We start from the raw sequence: 20,379 nt of genomic DNA on the forward strand, positions 1-20,379 counted from the left end.
ATGCTGATGAGAAGCATTGACCTGGCATAAAACAATTGATTTGGTAGACAATGTCTTGTTTAGAATGTTAAGTCCTGAAAAGACCCTGCAAAGGTCATTGGTCCTCATCAGCCTCAGTAAACGTTTACTCTGGACACCAGACCGGTCTGTTCTCATGGCTCGGAGACTATCAGAGGGGTATTCCAGGTAGCGGGTTTAACAAACTGTGAGCCCAACCCTGAACTCTGAGTTGATCTACTTTAAAATGGGAAACTCTTTTTGGTTCCAGAAAAGCTTATTTGGATTCGTTAATTTAACTCTGAGTATGTCCACTCTTGAGTTAAGCGCGGGTATGAGAACTATTAAAAGCCAACATCAGTGGAGCTCCGATACTAGGATCCAGCATGGCACCCGGCGACAAAAAACGATGTCCTACTTCACCAAACTTCAGATATAAGTTTGATTTTGTGTTTACGATCAATCTGAGCACATATAAAACATTTTAAAAAAGCAACACGGCTGTAGCAGAGTAGATGGGGGTGGAAGACGATTGCTGCCGAGTCAATGCATACATTTGAATGCAGTAGCCAATTCCATACGTTGAACATTTAATCCCACTGTCCGTTAATATTACAGGTGAAAAAGTGGTGGAAATAGCATGTTCAATGTTATATTAAATATAAAAACATACTACAAACAGGTAAGGAATATTTTGCTTAGGCCTATAAGCTCGTGATTGTAGCCTCTACGTCACCTTGGTTTTAATCATATTTGACATGATACAACCTAAATATCAGTTGGTGCCTATTCAACTTGTAATAGAAGTTGCCCCCAACCGAATGCTTTTCATCACAGGATGATGATTAAGATGATAAAAACGACGAAGAGACCTTGACTGCTGCTGCCGAAATTGATGCAGAAAAGCCTATGTATGATAGCTACTGGCAATTCTCCCCCCCATGTACTTTTATTTACAGACTTGTGTGGGATTGTCAGTCACACTGACATTATGAGAATAATGAATAGAAAAACAGTTCGCACATTCTGATCCATCTGATTCTGAAGTTGAACAGAGCATGGATGCTGTATACAGTGAGTTATTCATTTAATGGCAGGTGAATTCTGTATGTGGAACTGTGGAATTTAAGGTAATCACGTATTCCCAGTTACAAGTAAGTGAGTGCCAAAAACTGACCGAGATGGTGTAGGCCTACTTAGGGCAGAAGAATAAGGGCTAATCTTGAAATAGATTCGCTGGAACACCAGTTACAGGAGGGTGCACGGTCACAGGTGATGTTAATTGTTGGAACAATGGCCTATATAAATACTCGTAGTTGAATATCTATTTGCTGAATTTCTATTTTGACCAAGAGATGGTGTACTTGGGGCAGAAGTATAAAGGCTGATCTTGTAAGGCTATCAACCTGCCCCCACCTCTCATATGGTAAAATATGGAGTTACTGGACAGTCTCAACTTGATGGCTCTCACACATCCTTATGTAACTTACTGTAGCATAGCTAGTCAAATGTTGATAAGTAAGGTTCAAGATTGTGGTGTGATTGGTTGTTCTTGGGTATAAATGGAATTGTGAAGCATTGTTCTGTGGATTCTTGATCTCCTGAGACCTTCTCATCAGCTCTGGCTTGTCCTACTCCTCCTTCCTCACCTCTTGCTTTCTATCTCTGTTTTGCAATAATCATGGTAGAGTAGCTAAAAGTTAACCTTCCTTTGTAATTGATTTCATTCATTTGCAATATGATTAAATTACTATTTTATTTAACCTTACTTTGACCATTCTTGGTCTGAATTAATCCAGAGTCAAATAACTGTAATTCCAACATTTCCAAAAAAGGTTTTTATTGCCCGTTTTCCTCGGCCCACACAACAAAGGACACTCATCAACAGGCAGCACAATTGTAGGAAGTCTCTGAGAAGGTCACACCTAAGTCTAGGGTCCTGTCCAGGGAAAGGCTCTGGATGGCCACAGGGATTTACGGCGAGCGCTGGGCACTGAGGTCATCAAGAGCTGCAGCTGCGTCACACAGCGGCTCTTAAGGGGTCAGGGATCACGGCTTAGGAGGCCTGAGGAGTGTGTGAGAGTCATTTGGAGAGGAGGTAGGGGGGGGGGGGGTGGAGGATGTGCACACAAACACACAGATGCGTATACACACACATGCACGCACATACACACACTGTACAAACACATGCCTACACACTTGATGGGAACAGAACAACCGGTTCTGTCACGAGGCCTCTTCCAGCTGGATCAGTGTTGATATTGACTAGTCAGTCTTTGATGCATTGTTTACATTAGTGTTTCGGAATCTTTGGCGTCTGTGTTCACTTCCCTTGGCGTGTGTTTCAGGACGGCTCGCTGGGGAACATTGCTGAGCTGGCTCAAGAATATTCGGCCTTCTACGGAACTTCTCTCAGCGACGTGAGCGACAGGATGGACGAGATTCGAAAACGGAAGGTCGTCCAGGATGCCGACACGGTGAGTAACCCACCTCAACCTCGTTCAACGTGCGTGCCAAGCAGAGTACGCTTTCCTAGATGTCTGTCTTGGGATGGGGTTGGGTTTAGAGCTGTGGTAGAACATTTGACTGTAGATCTAGAGGTTGCAGGTTCAAATCTACGCTTGGGATAAAAGTATCTGCTAAATAAAAACATTATTATTCAGTATACATTATTGATAATGCAGCTATCTCTAGTCTTTATGCAATTATATGGCCTGGATATGGCCTTCTGGTGCATTTTAGCATTTTAAGGATGACATGCATGCTTTTAAGTGCAGTGAGTCACCTGGGTGCGCATGTCTGTTCTAAAGATGAGTCTCATCTCTTCCCCTTGTTGGTGTGTTTCAGGGGAAGGTTGACTCAGTCTCCACATCCCTACATCTTCGCTTCCAGATACAGGTGAGGCCACTCCCCTTCCCACACACACTCACACACAACTATCCCCACCACAAAACTCCCAGGTCAAAGGCACTTCCTGGTCCCGTGCGTCACCGAGCAGGGCAGTGGAATTGGCCTGTCATGGTCAGGAAAACCGACAGTCATGTCACAGTCATGCCTCACTGAACATAACACAAGCCCTGGAAGTGTGTCCCAGTGTTTTCCCAAAGTGTACCCTTTTATTGGTTTGTTCGTTTTTTGGGGGTTGTTTGATTTCATAGTGACATTCAAATCATGCGTGTTTGCATCCATTCTCACCCTCTTTGCATGTCTGAACAATCTGTCATTTTCTCTCTTTGCAGGAATCTCTGGGCTTCAACAGTGCCATGTCCACCCCTGAGACAGAGAGACGGTACGATCCTCCCAGCCTCTCCTGAAACCCTATCCATAATAGCAGTATTATCAGTTTTATTATAAGAATGGTTGGCCAGGCAGTATTCGTAGCCATGGTGGTAATACATGTGCTCTTGGAGGTACAGTAGTAACCTGTTCTTACTGTCAACGGAGAGAGACGTGTTTATCTCACTTCCTGCTGACCTCAAGTTCCTCTCATGATGCGGCCCTCTAGGAAAGACCTCACTTCCTTCCTCCGATTGTGTTTGGAAGGATGGATTGCTCTTGTAGAAAATCTGAGTTGGGGTGGGGGTCACGTCATTTGTTGGGGAAAGCAACCCGTTATTAGCTTCGACTAGCAACTCTACAGCTCATTCTTTCAGTCAGTCGGTCCACACAAATTGCATGCGCTTACGTGGTTGCAGCTATTGTGAAGTTGCAAATGTTTACATATAAACTGTAAACATTTATAGAAAAAGATGATCCTATAAATCAAAGACCAAGTGTACATTTGAAAATGGTGTGTGTATATACTCTCAGTAAGAAATGCGTCAACCCTAAACAAGTTTTGTGTTGCCGTCCCTGGGAAAAAGCATGTTGCAGTGTCTTGATTAATCTTTGGAACAGGTTTTATGAATTGTGGGTTTGACTGCCCCCTTCTGGTCAGTTTGTAGCCCTTAAATACTGGGGCCTCATGGCTAGCAGCGTTAACAAGTGTTAATGTCTAAGATGAAAAAGTGTTTGAGAGAGGGAGAAAAAGAGGGTCGGGGGAGAGGGAGGACGAGAAAGAGGGAGTAGGAGGAAAAGAGACTGAGGGCAGATAGTGGGAGGAAGGGCGAGAGATATTGAGGGGGGGAGGAAGGGAGAGAGATATTTAGGGGGGTAGAGAGAGAGGGAGGAAGTGAGAGAGATATCGAGGGAAAGAGAGAGGGAGGGAGGGAGGGAGGGAGGGAGGGAGGGAGGGAGGGAGGGAGGGAGGGAGGGAGGGAGGGAGGGAGGGAGGGAGGGAGAGGAATGTGAGGGCAGCGTTCTAGCTGGTGTTGCAGTAAAGCCCAGTATGTGTGTGAAAAGCCCCTATTGTTGCTGTGATGGTCACAGAGATCTGACCTCTGCTCATAAGCCAGCTTGTTTAGTTTTTTTTTTCATCTGTGTTGACATCTTTGATTTAGCACCAGCATACCAAACTGGTAGAATGAAGGCCAGGGACCGTTTGTAATCTGTGGACTGGGAAGTAAATAGGGAAGGTGGAGGTGTATTTAGCTGGCAATGGTGATATAGTTAGCTGCAAACATGAAGAAAATTGCATGGGAGAGCAGGTGAGAGAAATCTTTCCATAACGTGTGTCTAGTGTTACTGGATCTACAGGATGACTTTTATTAAACTATAGGTTACTTTTTCTTCAGGATTACCATGCACAAGTCTAGCTCTGAAGATGGACCAGGGGGTGAGTTTATGATTTGAACTTATATTTATTAGACTTGTGATCTGACAATGTCTCTGAGACGTGTCTAACTGGACGTTACAACAGCTGTTTAGATACACACAGGTATGCCGTTCTACTGAACATTCAGATGGATGTACAGTATGGTTGGATATGTACACTATCATTCATAGGGTTTATGTACTGTACCTACACGGTTGTTTATCCAAATGTTCTATATTCCAACTAAAACCTTTGTTATAGTTGCTGTGGTTTATTATTTGCGCTCCAGTGACTTAACTACGAAGTATTAAATTATTGTGTTTCTGATCGTAGGACAATGGGATGGGAAGAGAAAAAATAAGTCTTTCTGGCAAAATTTCCGTAAGTCACAGAAAGGTGGCATGCGACAGATGTCTAAAGGTACTTATACACATATCAAATATATGTCTTTCATGTAGAACATCATATACAGTACACAATATGGCCAAAACGTTCCCAGAACAGTCAATGCAGATATAAGAGCAAAGTGGTGACCAGCTCCAAATCAGTGCTCATGATTTTAGAATAATAGGTATGACAAGCAGGTGTGTATACTGGGCAGTTGTCCACATACTTTTTGGCCATACAGTGTATCAGATCTGAATGTAAATATCTATGATATCCACGAACGTTCACTGGAATGCTCATGCCGGCGGTTGTGTCAGCAGGCGAGGACATTGGCTTTGTGGCCAGTGATATCACCATGAGTGATGAAGAGCGCATCCAGCTGATGACGATGGTGAAGGAGAAGATGATCTCTGTGGAGGAAGCCCTAGCGCGGGTACAACCTCACTTCCTGTCCCAGATGTCAGCTGACGTCAATAGTTTGCTAAACATGTTCAAGATGGCGTTGGTGCTCGGTCTTCTAGCTGCTTGTGACGGATCAGATCCAATACTCTTGTTTGCCTTGCTGTTCACAGCTGAGAGAGTTTGAGACCCAGAACAAGCAGTCCTGTAGTGCTGAAGCCACAGAATGGATGGATCACCCCTGTCCCGACCTGAACGAGTCCTTCAACTGCAACGTGAGTCAGCACGAACAACACGAGACACGGCCGTGCCCCCTCCCACTGGGAACGGAGTGCATTCTGGGCAATGGAGCACGTCTTCTCCGGGGCACTGGAGAGCACCAGGGCCTCTCATACTTCTGTGCTGTTGTAGACGCCCTCGCTTCCTCTACTGGCTTCTCCCTCCCTCGCTCTTCTTCTTGATCTCTCCCTTTCCCCATCTCTATCCCTCTCCCCCTCTCCCTCCCTATGTATGTCCATGTCCTGGCAGTGAACCGGGGCCCCTCTAAGCCCCTCCAGCCCCCCAGGGCCCTCTCCCATCTACAGGGCTACAGGCAGACTTCTATTCATCCCAGTGAAAGCGCTAACCCCCTATTGTGCTGCTCTGAGCTGGGTGATTCAGCACACAGCTCTGTTGTGCAGGCTGCAGCGCTTTCATGCTTGGGTGGGGTGATTAGGGGGCTCGGGTCCAGGGCACATTTTTCAGATTTGTCGGGATGGATTCCCTATTTCTCTGTTCCCTCTGTTCTCTCCTCGCTCTCTCCCTCACTCTTTCTTGCTGTCTTTCTCTCTCACTCTGTCCCTGTGTCTTTCTCTTTCTCCACTTATATGAGCAGTATTTGTACTTCTAAAAACATTGAAGCACGAACAAACTGTTTGCTTTGGTAGGTAATTATAGGTGCAGTCTGTGGGTTACTTATCAGAAATAATAAAGTTTCTCTTCTGTTCTCACAGCGTCTGTGGCTCCAGGAATAGAACCTGCGTGGTCAGGACACACACAAACACACACGTACACACGCACACATGTGGGAAAGACTCAGACGTGTCTCTGGTGTGTCCAAGTTATGATGGCTATTGATGGTCTCAACCATAGGACCTACTTTAGAAGTTAGATCTACAATCTTGCACACAACAGACGTGAAGAGACATTTGTTTGTAAACTGATATAATTGACGAATGTCCTGAAACAGCTTGCAAACCTAAAGTATTATTTTCCCTCACCAAAAAGCCCCTTCTTACCCATCTGTGTATGTAGATGATAGACCACAGGGGCTTCACTTAGCCTGCAGCTCTAGTGTGGGTTGTCTGCTGGTGCATTTATGGGGAGCGCAAGGCTGCTCGTGGCTTCTGCTGCTACACACGCTCCTCACTGCTTCAGTCTCTGACGCACATAGCCGCTCTGTCTCTGTGTGTGTGAAATGGTGAGCTGTATGTCGCTAACACCAAGCAGAACACATGAACGGACACTTACTCCATTAGGCCAATTAGACGGGCCTTTTTTTAGGCTTTGCTTTCTCTACCATCCTGATGAACACCAAACATTCAACACATACTGTTTCAAAGCTCAAATCGGTCAATGGTCTCAAAACCTACTGTTCATGGACCTTGTACAGGACTGACACTTGTACTGAATGCATCTAAATAGAAACCATCCAACCAGACCAGGGGTGTTATTGTCCGTGAGAGTTAGTACTGCATGATTTGGCACAGTTATTTTTCCCCTGTGCACTTCAGTGTCCTTACACTGACAGACCGTACATATGTTGACAGCCTGTAATATAGCTTGAGGCAAATCAGATAAGGACCCTTTCCATCCTCGCCTCTGCTAACAGTTGGCTCCTTCTCCCACAGTCATGTGAACTGTCGGACACCGAGCAGGAGGAGTCTGGCACCTTCCGGAGGCTCCACAAGCTGGTCTCGTCCACACGCAAGGTGAAGAAGAAGCTGATCCAGATAGAGGAGGCCAAGAGAGTTGGACCAGAGGGTAGGAGCAGCAGCGGTCAGCCGTGCATGAGACATAACCACACCTGGCTACTGTGGATGAGACGATTTTTCAAAGATTTGTGTAAAAGATGAGCTGAAAATAAACGTGTTCTATGCGGTTACTGGATTGTCAACCAAGCACTTATTGGGATAGATCACAGGCACTGTTCTACAAATGTTCTAGGTTTCCAAACACTTGAGTTCTGTATACCATGCTGTTAGTTGACCATGTGGCCTTCTGTCCTCCCATCTGTCCCTCTGTTCTCTCCAGAGTGCGTGGCAAGCATGGAGGGTCCCCTCCACGTGGATGCCGGCGTGTCTCTGTACTGCGGGGTGCAGAAGAAGCCTGCTCCCTGCCCCGTGGACACCCTGGCGACCGCCGTCCGCGACCATCTGAGCCCCCGCAGCCCGGCCAGAGACTCGGACAGCCTCACCACCTCGCCCTCCTCCAGCAGCCTGGACACCTGCGGTAGCCACAGGCTGCTCCGAGCCTTCAGCAAGTCTTCCGGTAGCAGCCCGCAGGAGAAAGGGCCCAGTGGCGGGGCCCGCGGGGAGGGGGAGGGCAGCAGCTCCTCCCTGTCGGAGGTGGAGAGCTGCGGAGGAGACGAGGCCCGAATGCCGCGCTCGGTGACGGATGGAGAGATCCGGCGAGGCCTTAGCCCGCTCAACTACCATGGGGTGTGTGGGGGGGTGAGAGAGGATGGTAGGGGGGTGGGTGGAGGGTCGGTAGAGGGTAGGTCGTCAAATAGGGAGGGGGGTGGGTAGGGTCGGTGGAGGGTGGGTGGATGGATGAAAGGTAGGGAGGCAGGTGGGGGGAGGCGGATGAGGGGGGGGGGGCAAGAAGGGGGATAATAGCTCAGGGATAGAGCACATGACTCCTGATCAACAGGTGCCAGGTTCAATTACCCCACTGAACGTTGCTTTGGAAAAAAGTGCCTACTAATTGAATACATTACATTAGAGGCAGCAGGCTCCAAGGCTGGAGTGAACTTGATCCACCAATCACAGTGAGGGCTTTGTCGAGTAAGCCACTCTGTATGATGCGTTATACAGACGCTTAAAAAAAATAAAAAATGTTTACTGTGAAGGCCTTCTTCAGAGTTCTTCCATTGATGGTCCGGTGTTGTGTTCTTCAGAGAACTTGCAGCTTTGGAGGCTTCGATCTGACCAACCGATCTCTGCACATAGTCAACTGTGACTGTGATGTCACTGTAAGTCTCTGCTGTTCACATGCTCTTGTCAGTATTAGCATTTCATACCGGGGCCGTCCAACACAATATTCACGTTACTTCTGAATCCTAGAACAAAGATGGAGACGGCTCCTCCAGAGAGGCTGCAAAGTCTCCACTGACGTCTCGAATCTCTCTGGGCAAGAAGGTGAAGTCCGTGAGAGAAACGATGAGAAAACGCATTTCAAAAAGATACCACTGCTCTCTCTCCGAACAGGTACGTCATCCAAATCAAACATGCACACCACTTTTGTTTTCTTGAAAACTTCACTTTACGAGACAGTATTTTCTCCAGCATTGTGTATCTGCCCTCCAGTCGAGCCCAGACAGGGCGTCCAGCTGCCCCCACTCCCCCCACCCGGACACACATTCCCTGGAGAAGCCCTCCCTGAAGCCTGGGGGCTCGGTGGAGAGTCTGAGGAGCTCTCTCAGCGGACAGAGCTCCATGAGTAAGTGTTCAACCAGTACAGGTCCCACATGTCATAAAATAGAGTCTCGCACTGCACTGACACCAACTTTGACTTATGGATGTTATTCAAACCACGTTGACCAGCTTGCTTTCTCCAGAACCTAGCTTCACCAAGCTAGCTTCAACATACCAGTCAGAAATCAGTTAGACTTATTGTATAGATGCACAGACGTTCTGTACTTGCTAGTGTGTGTACTACATTTATTATCTGCACTAGGTGTACGCACTATATTCATCTGTATTTGTTGGTGCGAACCACGTCTCCTCACCCCTTGGTAGTTTAAACAGAGTGATTCACCCTGTCCTCCTGTCCCTTCCTTCCCTCCCTGCTCCCACCTCGTCCTCCTGTCCCCCGTCTCTGCTGGCTGTGTGTAGGTGGCCAGACTGTGGGGACCACCGACTCCTCCAACAGCAACAGAGAGAGTGTGAGGTCCGAGGATGGGGAGGAGGATGAGCTGCCGTACAGGGGACCCTTCTGTGGGCGCGCCATGGTGCACACTGACTTCACCCCCAGCCCCTACGACAGCGACTCCCTCAAACTGAAGGCAAGGGTGCACACACACACATCCATCGAGCCGTTCAGTCACACCCTGTCTGGACAGCGCAGCTGATCAGATGAACAAAAGACGGATGTCTTCATTTGTCAACCATTTAGATGTTGTTCAGGTTGTTGCACTGTCCTATCATCAGAATGAGGTCATATTGCAGTTGAGATAGTGAAATACAGATTACCACTAAAATAGTCAGATGGCTAGCGGTTAGGGAATTGGGCTACTAATCAGAAGGTTGCCAAAAAAATAACGTTGTGTCCTTGGGCAAGGCACTTCACCCTACTTGTCTTGGGGGAATGTCCCTGTACTTACTGTAAGTCTCTCTGGATAAGAGCGTCTGCTAAATGACAAAATGAATGAATTTCCCACTGCACTTTCTATATGAACTATAAGTATGTTGCTTTGGATGAAATAATCTCCTGAATTAATAAAAATGTCAAACACAGTGGTCAAAACCCTCTGAACGTGTTGGTGTGTTTTGTCTCCAGAGAGGAGACGTGATCGACATCATCAGCAAGCCACCGATGGGGACGTGGATGGGCCTGCTGAGCGGCAAGGTGGGCACCTTCAAGTTCATCTACGTGGACGTGCTAAGCAAGGAGCAGGCCAAGCCCAAACGCACGCGCAGGAGGAGGAAGTGCCGGCAGCCCAAGCCTACATCTGTCCAGGAGCTTCTGGAACGCATCAACCTCAAGGTACCCAACCCAAGAAAGCCCTTCTATTTGATACACTGAGCACAAGCAAATACAGGTACAAGCTTTTATCCAAAGGGGCATGCATAGATAAGTGTCTGCTTAATAAATACAAATACTACAATGCATGGTAGAAAGTGCAGAATATAATCAAGAACCAGCATGTGTTATTATGCTGTATTAAGTATTTAAAGTATTTAGCAAAACAAAAAATATTTTTGTGAACACTTTAGCTCTAGATTGCTTGTAATAAGCCTTTTTAGCTAATGGGGCCTTAGTAAGTCTTAAATCGATGTGTTAATGATTTTATGAAGGCCCTATTATCTATTAACTAACGCTTGTCTCATCTTACAATAACACCAACCCTAGCCCTAATTCTACCTAATATTATAAACACATATAGTCTTATCACAAATTAATAAGCATCCTTAAAGGGCCTTCCTACCTATTAGCTAATTCTAATATCGCCTGGATCTAAATTTTTATGCAACACTATACTAAGTCACCATGGAAAGGGCTCGACCGTACTGAAGTGTTTCGCTTGAACGGTCTGACCTCCCTGAACGCCTCCCTGTTGTTTTCCTCAGGAACACCTGCCCACCTTCCTGTTCAACGGTTATGAGGACCTGGACACCTTCAAGCTGCTGGAGGAGGAGGACCTGGACGAGCTCAACATCCGAGACCCCCAGCACCGCGCCGTGCTGCTGACTGCCGTGGAGCTGCTGCAGGAGTGTGACGGTCAGTGAGCCGGGAAGAAACACACACCCAGTGTGGACTGTACTGGATACACACACACACACACACACCCAGTGTGGACTGTACTGGATACATACACACACACACACACACAGTGTGGACTGTACTGGATACATACACACACACACACACACAGTGTGGACTGTACTGGATACATACACACACACACACACCCAGTGTGGACTGTACTGGATACATACACACACACACACAGTGTGGACTGTACTGGATACATACACACACACACACACAGTGTGGACTGTACTGGATACATACACACACACACACACCCAGTGTGGACTGTACTGGATACATACACACACACACACACAGTGTGGACTGTACTGGATACATACACACACACACACAGTGTGGACTGTACTGGATACATACACACACACACACACCCACCCAGTGTGGACTGTACTGGATACATACACACACACACACACACACACACAGTGTGGACTGTACTGGATACATACACACACACACACACACAGTGTGGACTGTACTGGATACATACACACACACACACCCAGTGTGGACTGTACTGGATACATACACACACACACACACACAGTGTGGACTGTACTGGATACATACACACACACACACACACACAGTGTGGACTGTACTGGATACATACACACACACACACACAGTGTGGACTGTACTGGATACATACATACACAGTATTCTGGTTGTCATCGTTGAGAGCATCCTTGCTTAGGGAGAATTATGTTGTGTGTTAACTGTATGCCTCACATGCACGCACGTACTCTCTCTGTGGCATGCAAACACACTCTGTCTGTCCGCTCACGTGTGTGGAGTTCATGTCTCATGCCACACTAAACACAGGCCTACATCAGTGTTTGTTTTAAAAGTGTCGCTGTGTCTGACTGCCCCCTGGTGGTGGTGTGTGTACCCTGCAGGCAGCAGTGACCCGGAGCGTGGAGAGACGTCCGGGGACTCCCAGGAGAAGCTGCTCTTGGACCGGAGAGGCCTGCTGGGGGACTCGCCCCGGGATTCAGGCTGCTACGAGGGCAACGAGAACCTTGAGAATGGTAATGACAGCCTTGCTCGTCTGTGACTCGCCTTTGACTTGCCGCTGACTGCCCTCCATCTCCTCCTTCTTCTCCTTCGTCATCTCAGACCTCGATCTGAAAGTTGGCATTCGTCTGCAGTCTTCACGCTTGACATTCCAAATCCAACCTCCCAGTTTTCCTGCTGTACAGCAAAGAGAGACTTCTCGGCTGTACTAAGTCATTCTTTGAAACCTTTTTTCTCCGCAATCTTTTTTTAATTTTTTAAAATTATTTCTCTACTTCCTCCACACTCCTTCCACACTTTTTCCGCCGTTTTTTGCAGCATCAGAGTAAAGGACTCCTCCATCCATCCACCTACAAGTGTTTGTACATCAAGGGGCATACCATTTCCTTTATTTGCAGTTAAACATTCCCCAATTATTCTCAAAGGAGATTACATAGTAGGCTGGGAGGCTGACTGTCTGCCTGTTTGAACAGGGGAGAAGGGAGTTCTTACTGGCGCTGGCATTTTAGTCTGGCGCGGTTATCAGCCACCAAAACACAGGTTTAGTCGACTATTTCTTGATCTGCCAGCAGGTGCATTTGTCTTTGTGACATTCATCTCAGTGTGGCGGTGGGATTGCATTTGCTGACATGGGTGGCTGCTGAACTGATGGCGTGACAAAAGCTGTAGTTTAATGATTTTGCCCGATATTTTAGTCATTTACTGTGAACATTTGCTCAATTGATGATGATACTACCATATTACATCATTTTGTGGTTGGTTGTTTGCTTTGGTTTAGGTCCTAACCAAGATGTACACATTATTCAAAGAACTTGTTCTAATATTAAAAGATATGGTGAATGTCAGAAACCTTTGTGGAGAGAAAATGGTTCTAGAGTAGTGTATTTTCCACATGTATATTCCTCCCAAGATTTTTGTTGTTTTTGTGTGTATATTTTTCTAGTTCAATACCATATAATGTTGCACAATATTTTATGATGTGCCTAAAAACGTCTTAATACAAATCAATACAGAGTAGCATTACTAAATAATCTAATAATGTGTCAAAATTGAGCATTTTGTACAACAATTGTTTATCCAGTAAAATACTGTTCTTAGGTCTGGAAAACCATCTCTAAAATGACCAGTGAAGCTTTATGTTACAGAGATAGGGTTGTAATAAAGCTAACTTTATTTCATTATATCCTTTCACTTCTCACTCTGGAGGGTTCTGAAGTGTATGACTGTCACAGATGAGCTATGAGAATAAATGGTTTACTACAGTGGTCTGCCTGCTTATTGCTGCTTTCTCTCAGCCATCAGTCATGCATACTCAAGTCTTCCACGCGTGATACTCAACAATCATGCTCTTTTCTTTCCTTATACGTTTCGCTTCGCATTTTTCATGTCAATCCTTGTTTTACACACTGCTGTAATACAGCTGAGCTTGACATGTAACGACACACTGCCCCTGTTTGTTTCAGGGAGGGATACAAAGACCTCTTCCTCCATGAGCAGGTCCTCCTCGGGTTTTGAGTCCAGTCACCTCCTTTCCCCAGAGCTCCCCTGCCTCCCCCTGCCCCTCCCCAGAAAAGCCATGCCATACCCCAGCCCTGACCAGGTTCTCTGCATGGCTCCCTCCCCAGCAGGGCCCCACCAGACCCCCAGGGGGCAGCACTTCCCCCAGGGAGTGAATCTGAGTCACAACTGTGGGGAGATAGGAGGTGGAGATCCACATACAGACCTGGGGCGGCAGAGACGCGTCCGCTCCCTGGAAGACCTCCACCCAGAACAGGGGCTCCATGACTGGGTATTCCTTGGCCCAGCAGCCCCCAGGCTGGCTCACAGCACCACCCTCCAAGCCAAGGAGTTCCTCCATCTGCTGAGGAGCCAGCAGAGACATCTAGATGAGGCCCTGCTACTAACACAACCACCACTCTGCTGTGGCCTGTCAAATTCTTTGGGCATTGACAAGAGAGACAAGACTAGTTCTTCCAAACCAGGCACACATTCCATAATATTCCCTGTAGTCCAAGCTGGCAGGCCGAAGCATTACACTGCTAACGCTTCTACGTCCAACCAGATCTTGCGATCATCACCACCAGTGACAAACGGGGAAAATCCTTGCGAGTTCAAACCCCTGTCTGAGGACACAGCTGAGGCGGGCGTCGCTATGTTATCGCCCACGACCCAATCTGTGACCGCCCAGCTTCCGGGTTCGACCCGGGCAGAAGGCGCCAGGAAATGGCTGGTATCGGGGCGGAGAACATCCACCATCCCCATGGATTTGGCCTCCCAGCTGGGGGAGAGGCTACAGGCACAGGGCATAGACCTCACAGCCGAGCCCTTCTCTGATAAGGTACGGCCGTGTCAGCTTTTAATGGATGATATGTAACATGTAACTACCGACCTCTTGATCTGCAATCCAATGCTCTACCATTGAGCTAGACCCAAAACCCTTCTGTTATGCAATGTCTCTGTTAGATCTTACCTCCGCAGCTAATTTAAAGTATACCTCAATGCAATGACGCATCGTCACTCTTTTAATTGTTTCGATTTTTATTGACTGTTGACACACTTACACAATAAGTACCCATTATTGAATCAATAGGGGTGTTGTATTTGTATCTCGGTTTTTTATGAAAAAAGTTTTCTGTAAATCTTTAGGTACATATTTCAAATGTCCTATATTTATTTGATTTCATCTATGTATATCCTACCCTATCTAATGTATTGTTTTCTGGCAGTATGGTCGTTATGGGATCCCAGAGGCTCTGGTCCAAAGGTATTCTGACGAGCTAACCCAGCCGCTGAGAGAGACCGCCTGGGCCCTGGACCAGGTCAGAGTCCAGCAGCTCAACCGGCAGCAGCGCACAGCCGTGAGTCCTGCCCTCCATCATGTCTCTCAATCATTTACCTCATCTGGAACTGAAAAGTATGCCTTCGCTCTAACCGTTTTCTAAGCAGCCTTCCCCCTTGTCTTGTGTGTGTGTTCTACAGATTCCGTTTGGAGGCTTGGCCAAGATGCATCGGAAGCTCCAGTCCCAAGCGCCTCTTGCCAATGTGGTTGGATAGATTGTGTCCATGCACTTGTACAACTAGTCACCGGCGATCTGGTGGTCCTCAGATACAGCATCTGACAGAGAGCTGCCTTCTAATGTGACATGGTCCGATTAGCAAAAGCAAGGGATCAGATCCAAGCTTGACGATGGATGCATGCAAGCTGAACGAACCTGGACTAATTTAAGGCTAAATTCCATTTATTACAAAACCAAGATAAAGGAGTGTACCTTTAGGAGGATTGTATGATTAATCCCAGCAATCACCTTGTCATTGTGCCTATTTTTAATATAACAATATTTACATTCGGTATTGTTGAGTTACAGATGTGTATTAAAGCTTTTTGTGTGGGTAATGCAATTTGTTCAAGAAGAATTTCAGAAAAGTAGAAATATTCAGCATTTATTTGAGAGCTAAGGCAAAACAATCAAAAAAAGCTATAAATTATTTACACATTTGCACAAAAGCGTGTAAATTACAGCTACCCGAACTCATGACTCACAACTGCACTGAGACAGCCCCTGTAAAATCTGATGTATTAAACAACTAGTGTTTTACAAACATTTCCTAGCACAGCTTAATTGGAGGTTTAAACATCTAAATGCATTCTCCATAATTTGCATAACCAATCGAGAACCTTTTCAGTGACAACCGATATTAGTTAACCTGAGTTTTACTACAGTAAAGAGGTTTTGTCTGTTAAGGTGGCTGCACCTTTAATGTAATCAGTAGTGTGCAAAAAAATCCAAACAAGCTTAATTAAATGTAATTTCCACTTTTGTTAATAAACACATTAGCATTTTTCTATTTAAGTGCAAAGATTTTTTTCTGACTAACGGAATCAGCAGATATCAGCTCTGCCGTCGGTATGTAAAAGTGTGAGTATGAATGGGTGAATGAGAGGCAAAATGTGAAGCGCTTTGAGTGCCGCTAAGGTAGAAAACGCACTATGTAAGGGATAATGTATAGAACGCCGGTCATTATCGGGAAAATAAGCCCCGACAAGGCGAACGGTGGTGTAATAAATTTATAGCAGAACAGCCGTGTAATAAATTTATATAGCGCGTTTTCTACCTTAGAGGCACTCAAAGCGCTTCACATTTTGCCTCTCATTCACCCATTCATACTCACACTTGTACATACATTAATAAATGTATTTATTACATGGCTGTTCTTAACGCTGTAGAAAGCTCCATTCACTTGAATGGGGCTTTCCAACGTTCTGCGATCAATTAGAGTAAAAAATAAATTGTAAAAAGACACACTAAGTAATTTTGTTGGCAAGTAGTCGTGTAATAAGCGGGATAATGTATAGAATGCCATTGTCATTATCGGGAAAATACGTTCAGAGCGAAGCTACACACAGTGCTGTTCGCCCTGTTGGGGCTTATTTTCCCTATAATGACCGGCGTTCTATACATTATCCCTTACGTAGTCCATTTCAGTGTAAGTGCCCACTCCCAACACAGTGCTCCCTCACAGTCGGGCCTTAGGTGGGCTCTCACACAGCCAGCTCCTGATCAGCCCCAGAGCGTCCAGGGCAGTCCCCCAGCTCAGGGTGACCCCCCAGCCCCCATGCCCGTAGTTGTGCACCACTGGCACCTGCCGGCCCCCGAGCAGCACCAGCTCCCTTGCCACCCTGGGGTTCCTCCGGCCAGGCCTCAGACCCACCCACTCCCCCAAGACCTGTGCCCGGGTCAGAGAGGGCTCCAGCCGGCTGCAGCGCTCCAGGATGCCCTCGCTGTCCCCCTGGTCCACCTCGAGCCTCCAGTCACCCACCTGCCGGGTGCCCCCCACAGTGACGCTGTGCGTGCCGGGGTAGATGTAGGTGAGGCCGTCCCCGTCCCTGATGAAGTGCTGCAGCCAGGGGGCCTGAAGCTTCAGCACTTGGCCTCGGACCGGGTACACCTCCTCATCACCCACCAAGGACCTGGAGCCCAGACCACAGCAGTTGACGATCAGGTCATAGCTCGGGCCTAGCTCCTCAAGGCTGCTCACTCTCTTTCGTATTATCCGACCCCCAGCTTTTATAAACCTGGAGAAAAAAATTCATTGGGTCATGGAACAAAAAGGTTCAACAAATGGTATTTAATTACTATGCTTTACTTAAACATTGATTCAAGCATGTTTGTTTACATCTTGTTTACCTGTTCTCCAACCATGGCAGGTAGGTGGAACATTCACATTTGATGGTGGTGAAGGCTTGACCAAACTTGTGATTGGGAAACCGTTTCAGTTCCCGCCCCGACATGGTTCGGAACCCCAGCACGTATTCAGACCAGAAAGGATTTTTATCCGCAGGGACATCCTTGAAGATTTGCCACCTTGAAAAAAAAATCATAAGATGATTGTACTATGAAACTGTGCCAACTGTAAGAACGTCCTCACAAAGTTAACAGTTGTCACGTTGTGCAGGTGACCTTTACCCTGAACTCAGCAACACTCCGGCATCTGAGGACTCCTGGGACTGAGCGATTGCCAGCAGGTGATCAAAGGACTCCTTAAACCAGCGACGCTGTCTTTCCAGAGGGATCTCTGCAGAAACATTTGGAGCACAACGTGAAGGTCATCTGGCTAGTCTGTCACACAAACCATTTTCTTCTTCCATCGTCTATTAATTATGTTTGAATAATTTGGAACAATTGCAATTTGACCTCTGACCTTTTGAATTACAATTTCACCTCTTAATTTGCAAGACCGAATTAAGAGGTGAAACGGATGGTGGGCATCCCACATGTGGAACACCGAGTTAGTCAAAATTAAATAAATAGGTAAAGAAATAGATAAAAACATGAATAAATATGGCTATGAAAATAATTCTGAAATTTAAAAAAAGATGGCAATAAATATACCATTATATAATTATATAGCTGAATCCATTTACCGACATCAAAAAATTGATTTATTTATTTCAAAATGACGTTTTTGTAAAGACAACATTTATATATTTCTTTTATTTCCTAATGCCACATTTATTTTTTGAGACTTTTACACACCACATTTATTTCTGTGATGTATTTTTTTCCGATCTCACATGCAAACGAGAAAGGCGTGGTTATCTTCAGACCAAAGCAGCTCCACACAAGATCGAAGGCAGATAGAGACACCCATAGACATGTCTATGGGGACACCTAGGTAGATTCGGTAGATTATGGAAGACAGTCGTGTCAGAGATCGCATGCGATCAGCATGGCTTATCAGGATGTATTATGTTGACAAAAAGCAGCTACCTTATTGGAGTAGAACGATCACCGGTCGAACCGTGCCACCAAATTATATTACGCTCTGAAGAAACTAGTTCTGCATAAAACATAGACCTATCGACAATAGACTGGAATTTCAGCGACGAACTTGTTTTTGGTAGCTTAGCACGACTCATTCTTTTTTATTAGCTAAAGATTGTGTAGATTCCAGACTGTGGAGCACAATGAAACGTTAAGTGTTCATCTTACGGCCCATAACTCCAACATATCCAAAACTATTTCCCCCAATAATTGTTGTTCGATTCTCGAACCTGGCTCATACTATAGCTTTTTCAAATAATGTTTTCTGATCATTGCTACTTTTAAAACCAATCAAAAATGGGTAAACTAGCCCATTTATTTGCTATGTCAAGAAAAGTTGCCTGGAAATGTGCTCGCGGATATGAGCAAGGAACGACCACAAAAGTGAACATTAGCCGATCGCTGATTTACCTGAGTTGAATGAGCACAAGGAGAAGGGCTTCATAATCTACAGTTGGCAGCCAGCTGTAGCCAGTTTTACAAATGATTGCACACGATACATGACGGTTGTTTGTAGTTTATTTCCGTTATTTTAAAGCAGATTTAACGTTCATTTTGTAATGAACAATAGGCCTACATGTTCGTGGCACGACAAATGTAATTATAGCCTAATATAATAAGTGATATCGTGGCATTTTAATTGTGGTATTAATACATAGGCCCCTATTAATTACATTAGCCTAATACAGTTGTTGATGTGCTCTGGAGCAAAGACGAAGATTAATTACCACAATATTGTGGTTATCAGACATGTAGGCTACATAATATTAATATTATGAAACGTTGTCAATTAACACCACAATGATTATTTGACCTGTAATAGGTCATAATGTTCATCGGTGTAGCATTGTAATATAACGAAAGATGTTCAACCAACATACCTGGGAATTCTGAGGCAAATAGGATCCCAGCCGCTACATCGCTAGTGGTGTCTGGGGTGAATTGATCAGCCAGCACTGTTACTGAACAGAAGGGCAGTACCTCGGCGATGCAAACAGCGGTGGAGAACCCAACAACACCTGCCCCCACCACAACAATCTTCACACTTTTCATTTTTGGTCAGAGCTTTGGAGTAAAGAAAAATGTTATTAGGTTGACTTTTTTTTTTTTTTTTTTTGAAAACACAAAGTCTAAATTAAGATGCATGGGAAATTCACTGTAGGCTATGGCACAAACAGAAGGACCGTCAAATCTCTTCGCTTTGGTCTAGAAACCTATGTTCACAACTGCAACCGCTCTTGGAATTAGGCCTACATAAGAGAACGTGCTCTTTTTGTGAACAATTAAAAGATTGCTTATCTTATTTAAGAATCCAGTTGGTTGTTTTGCTTCAAATAACCTACTTTATAATAGGAGGCTGCCTACAACCATAGTTTGTTCCAATTGAACTTAACTATTTATTTCAAATTATTGCTCATAGAATTATGAGAGCGTGATATTTGCCAAACATAATACAAAGTCAATGTAATCGAATACAAAAATTATACATAGGCTACCAACCTGTTTAAGTGTTGGCAAACGTGTGTCAAGTCTCCTCCAATAGGCTACAAGGCAACGAGAAGCATTTTTCCCAACAGCTGGTGATTGCTTGAGTCAACCCGCGAGTTTAAACGCGTTTTATAGCTGCAAATATGACTTGCTATTTTAAACAACGTCTTTTCGGACGATATCCTTTATCTATACTTGAAAATAACAATTGGACTTATTCATGGCCGTTTTATTTTGTATGTTAAATACACATTATATAACTTCTGTCGTTGACAGGTCGCCAACCATTATAGCACTAACTGATGTGTTGTTATCCTGGGG

At 45.5% G+C, this 20,379-nt stretch overlaps 2 protein-coding genes across 5 annotated transcripts in view; one reads left to right on the plus strand and one right to left on the minus strand.

Moving 5' to 3' along the window:
- LOC146299402 (SAM and SH3 domain-containing protein 1-like) overlaps positions 1 to 15,641 on the plus strand; it is a 52,483-nt gene extending 36,842 nt beyond the window's left edge. Inside the window, exons 1-20 of one of the 4 annotated variants that reach the window (XM_084684554.1) lie at positions 1,700 to 2,095; positions 2,346 to 2,474; positions 2,845 to 2,895; positions 3,237 to 3,286; positions 4,671 to 4,711; positions 5,024 to 5,110; positions 5,395 to 5,510; positions 5,650 to 5,751; positions 7,366 to 7,498; positions 7,769 to 8,175; positions 8,634 to 8,708; positions 8,800 to 8,943; positions 9,022 to 9,175; positions 9,571 to 9,740; positions 10,235 to 10,441; positions 11,026 to 11,176; positions 12,130 to 12,261; positions 13,711 to 14,585; positions 14,974 to 15,105; positions 15,227 to 15,641. In XM_084684554.1, coding sequence (XP_084540680.1) covers positions 2,430 to 2,474; positions 2,845 to 2,895; positions 3,237 to 3,286; positions 4,671 to 4,711; positions 5,024 to 5,110; positions 5,395 to 5,510; positions 5,650 to 5,751; positions 7,366 to 7,498; positions 7,769 to 8,175; positions 8,634 to 8,708; positions 8,800 to 8,943; positions 9,022 to 9,175; positions 9,571 to 9,740; positions 10,235 to 10,441; positions 11,026 to 11,176; positions 12,130 to 12,261; positions 13,711 to 14,585; positions 14,974 to 15,105; positions 15,227 to 15,301 — 3,147 coding nt within the window. In that variant the 5' untranslated portion in view covers positions 1,700 to 2,095; positions 2,346 to 2,429 and the 3' untranslated portion in view covers positions 15,302 to 15,641. Of the gene's footprint in view, positions 1 to 1,699; positions 2,096 to 2,345; positions 2,475 to 2,844; positions 2,896 to 3,236; positions 3,287 to 4,670; positions 4,712 to 5,023; positions 5,111 to 5,394; positions 5,511 to 5,649; positions 5,752 to 7,365; positions 7,499 to 7,768; positions 8,176 to 8,633; positions 8,709 to 8,799; positions 8,944 to 9,021; positions 9,176 to 9,570; positions 9,741 to 10,234; positions 10,442 to 11,025; positions 11,177 to 12,129; positions 12,262 to 13,710; positions 14,586 to 14,973; positions 15,106 to 15,226 lie in introns of those variants that run through there. The other 3 variants (XM_084684551.1, XM_084684552.1, XM_084684553.1) reach the window with 3 other exon arrangements.
- A 31-nt stretch (positions 15,642 to 15,672) lies between these two features.
- Positions 15,673 to 20,369, minus strand: ddo (D-aspartate oxidase). Its single transcript, XM_084684555.1, has 5 exons — positions 20,071 to 20,369; positions 19,452 to 19,635; positions 17,713 to 17,821; positions 17,434 to 17,610; positions 15,673 to 17,321 (listed from the first exon to the last, which is right to left on the minus strand). The coding sequence occupies exons 2-5, from the start codon at positions 19,621 to 19,623 to the stop codon at positions 16,763 to 16,765; spliced, it is 1,017 nt and encodes a 338-aa protein (XP_084540681.1). The 5' UTR covers positions 19,624 to 19,635; positions 20,071 to 20,369; the 3' UTR covers positions 15,673 to 16,762.
- Between the last annotated feature and the right edge of the window lie 10 nt (positions 20,370 to 20,379).

Source organism: Hypomesus nipponensis, chromosome 3, assembly GCF_054491055.1.
Source record: "Hypomesus nipponensis isolate SF chromosome 3, ASM5449105v1, whole genome shotgun sequence".
NCBI lineage: Eukaryota > Metazoa > Chordata > Actinopteri > Osmeriformes > Osmeridae > Hypomesus > Hypomesus nipponensis.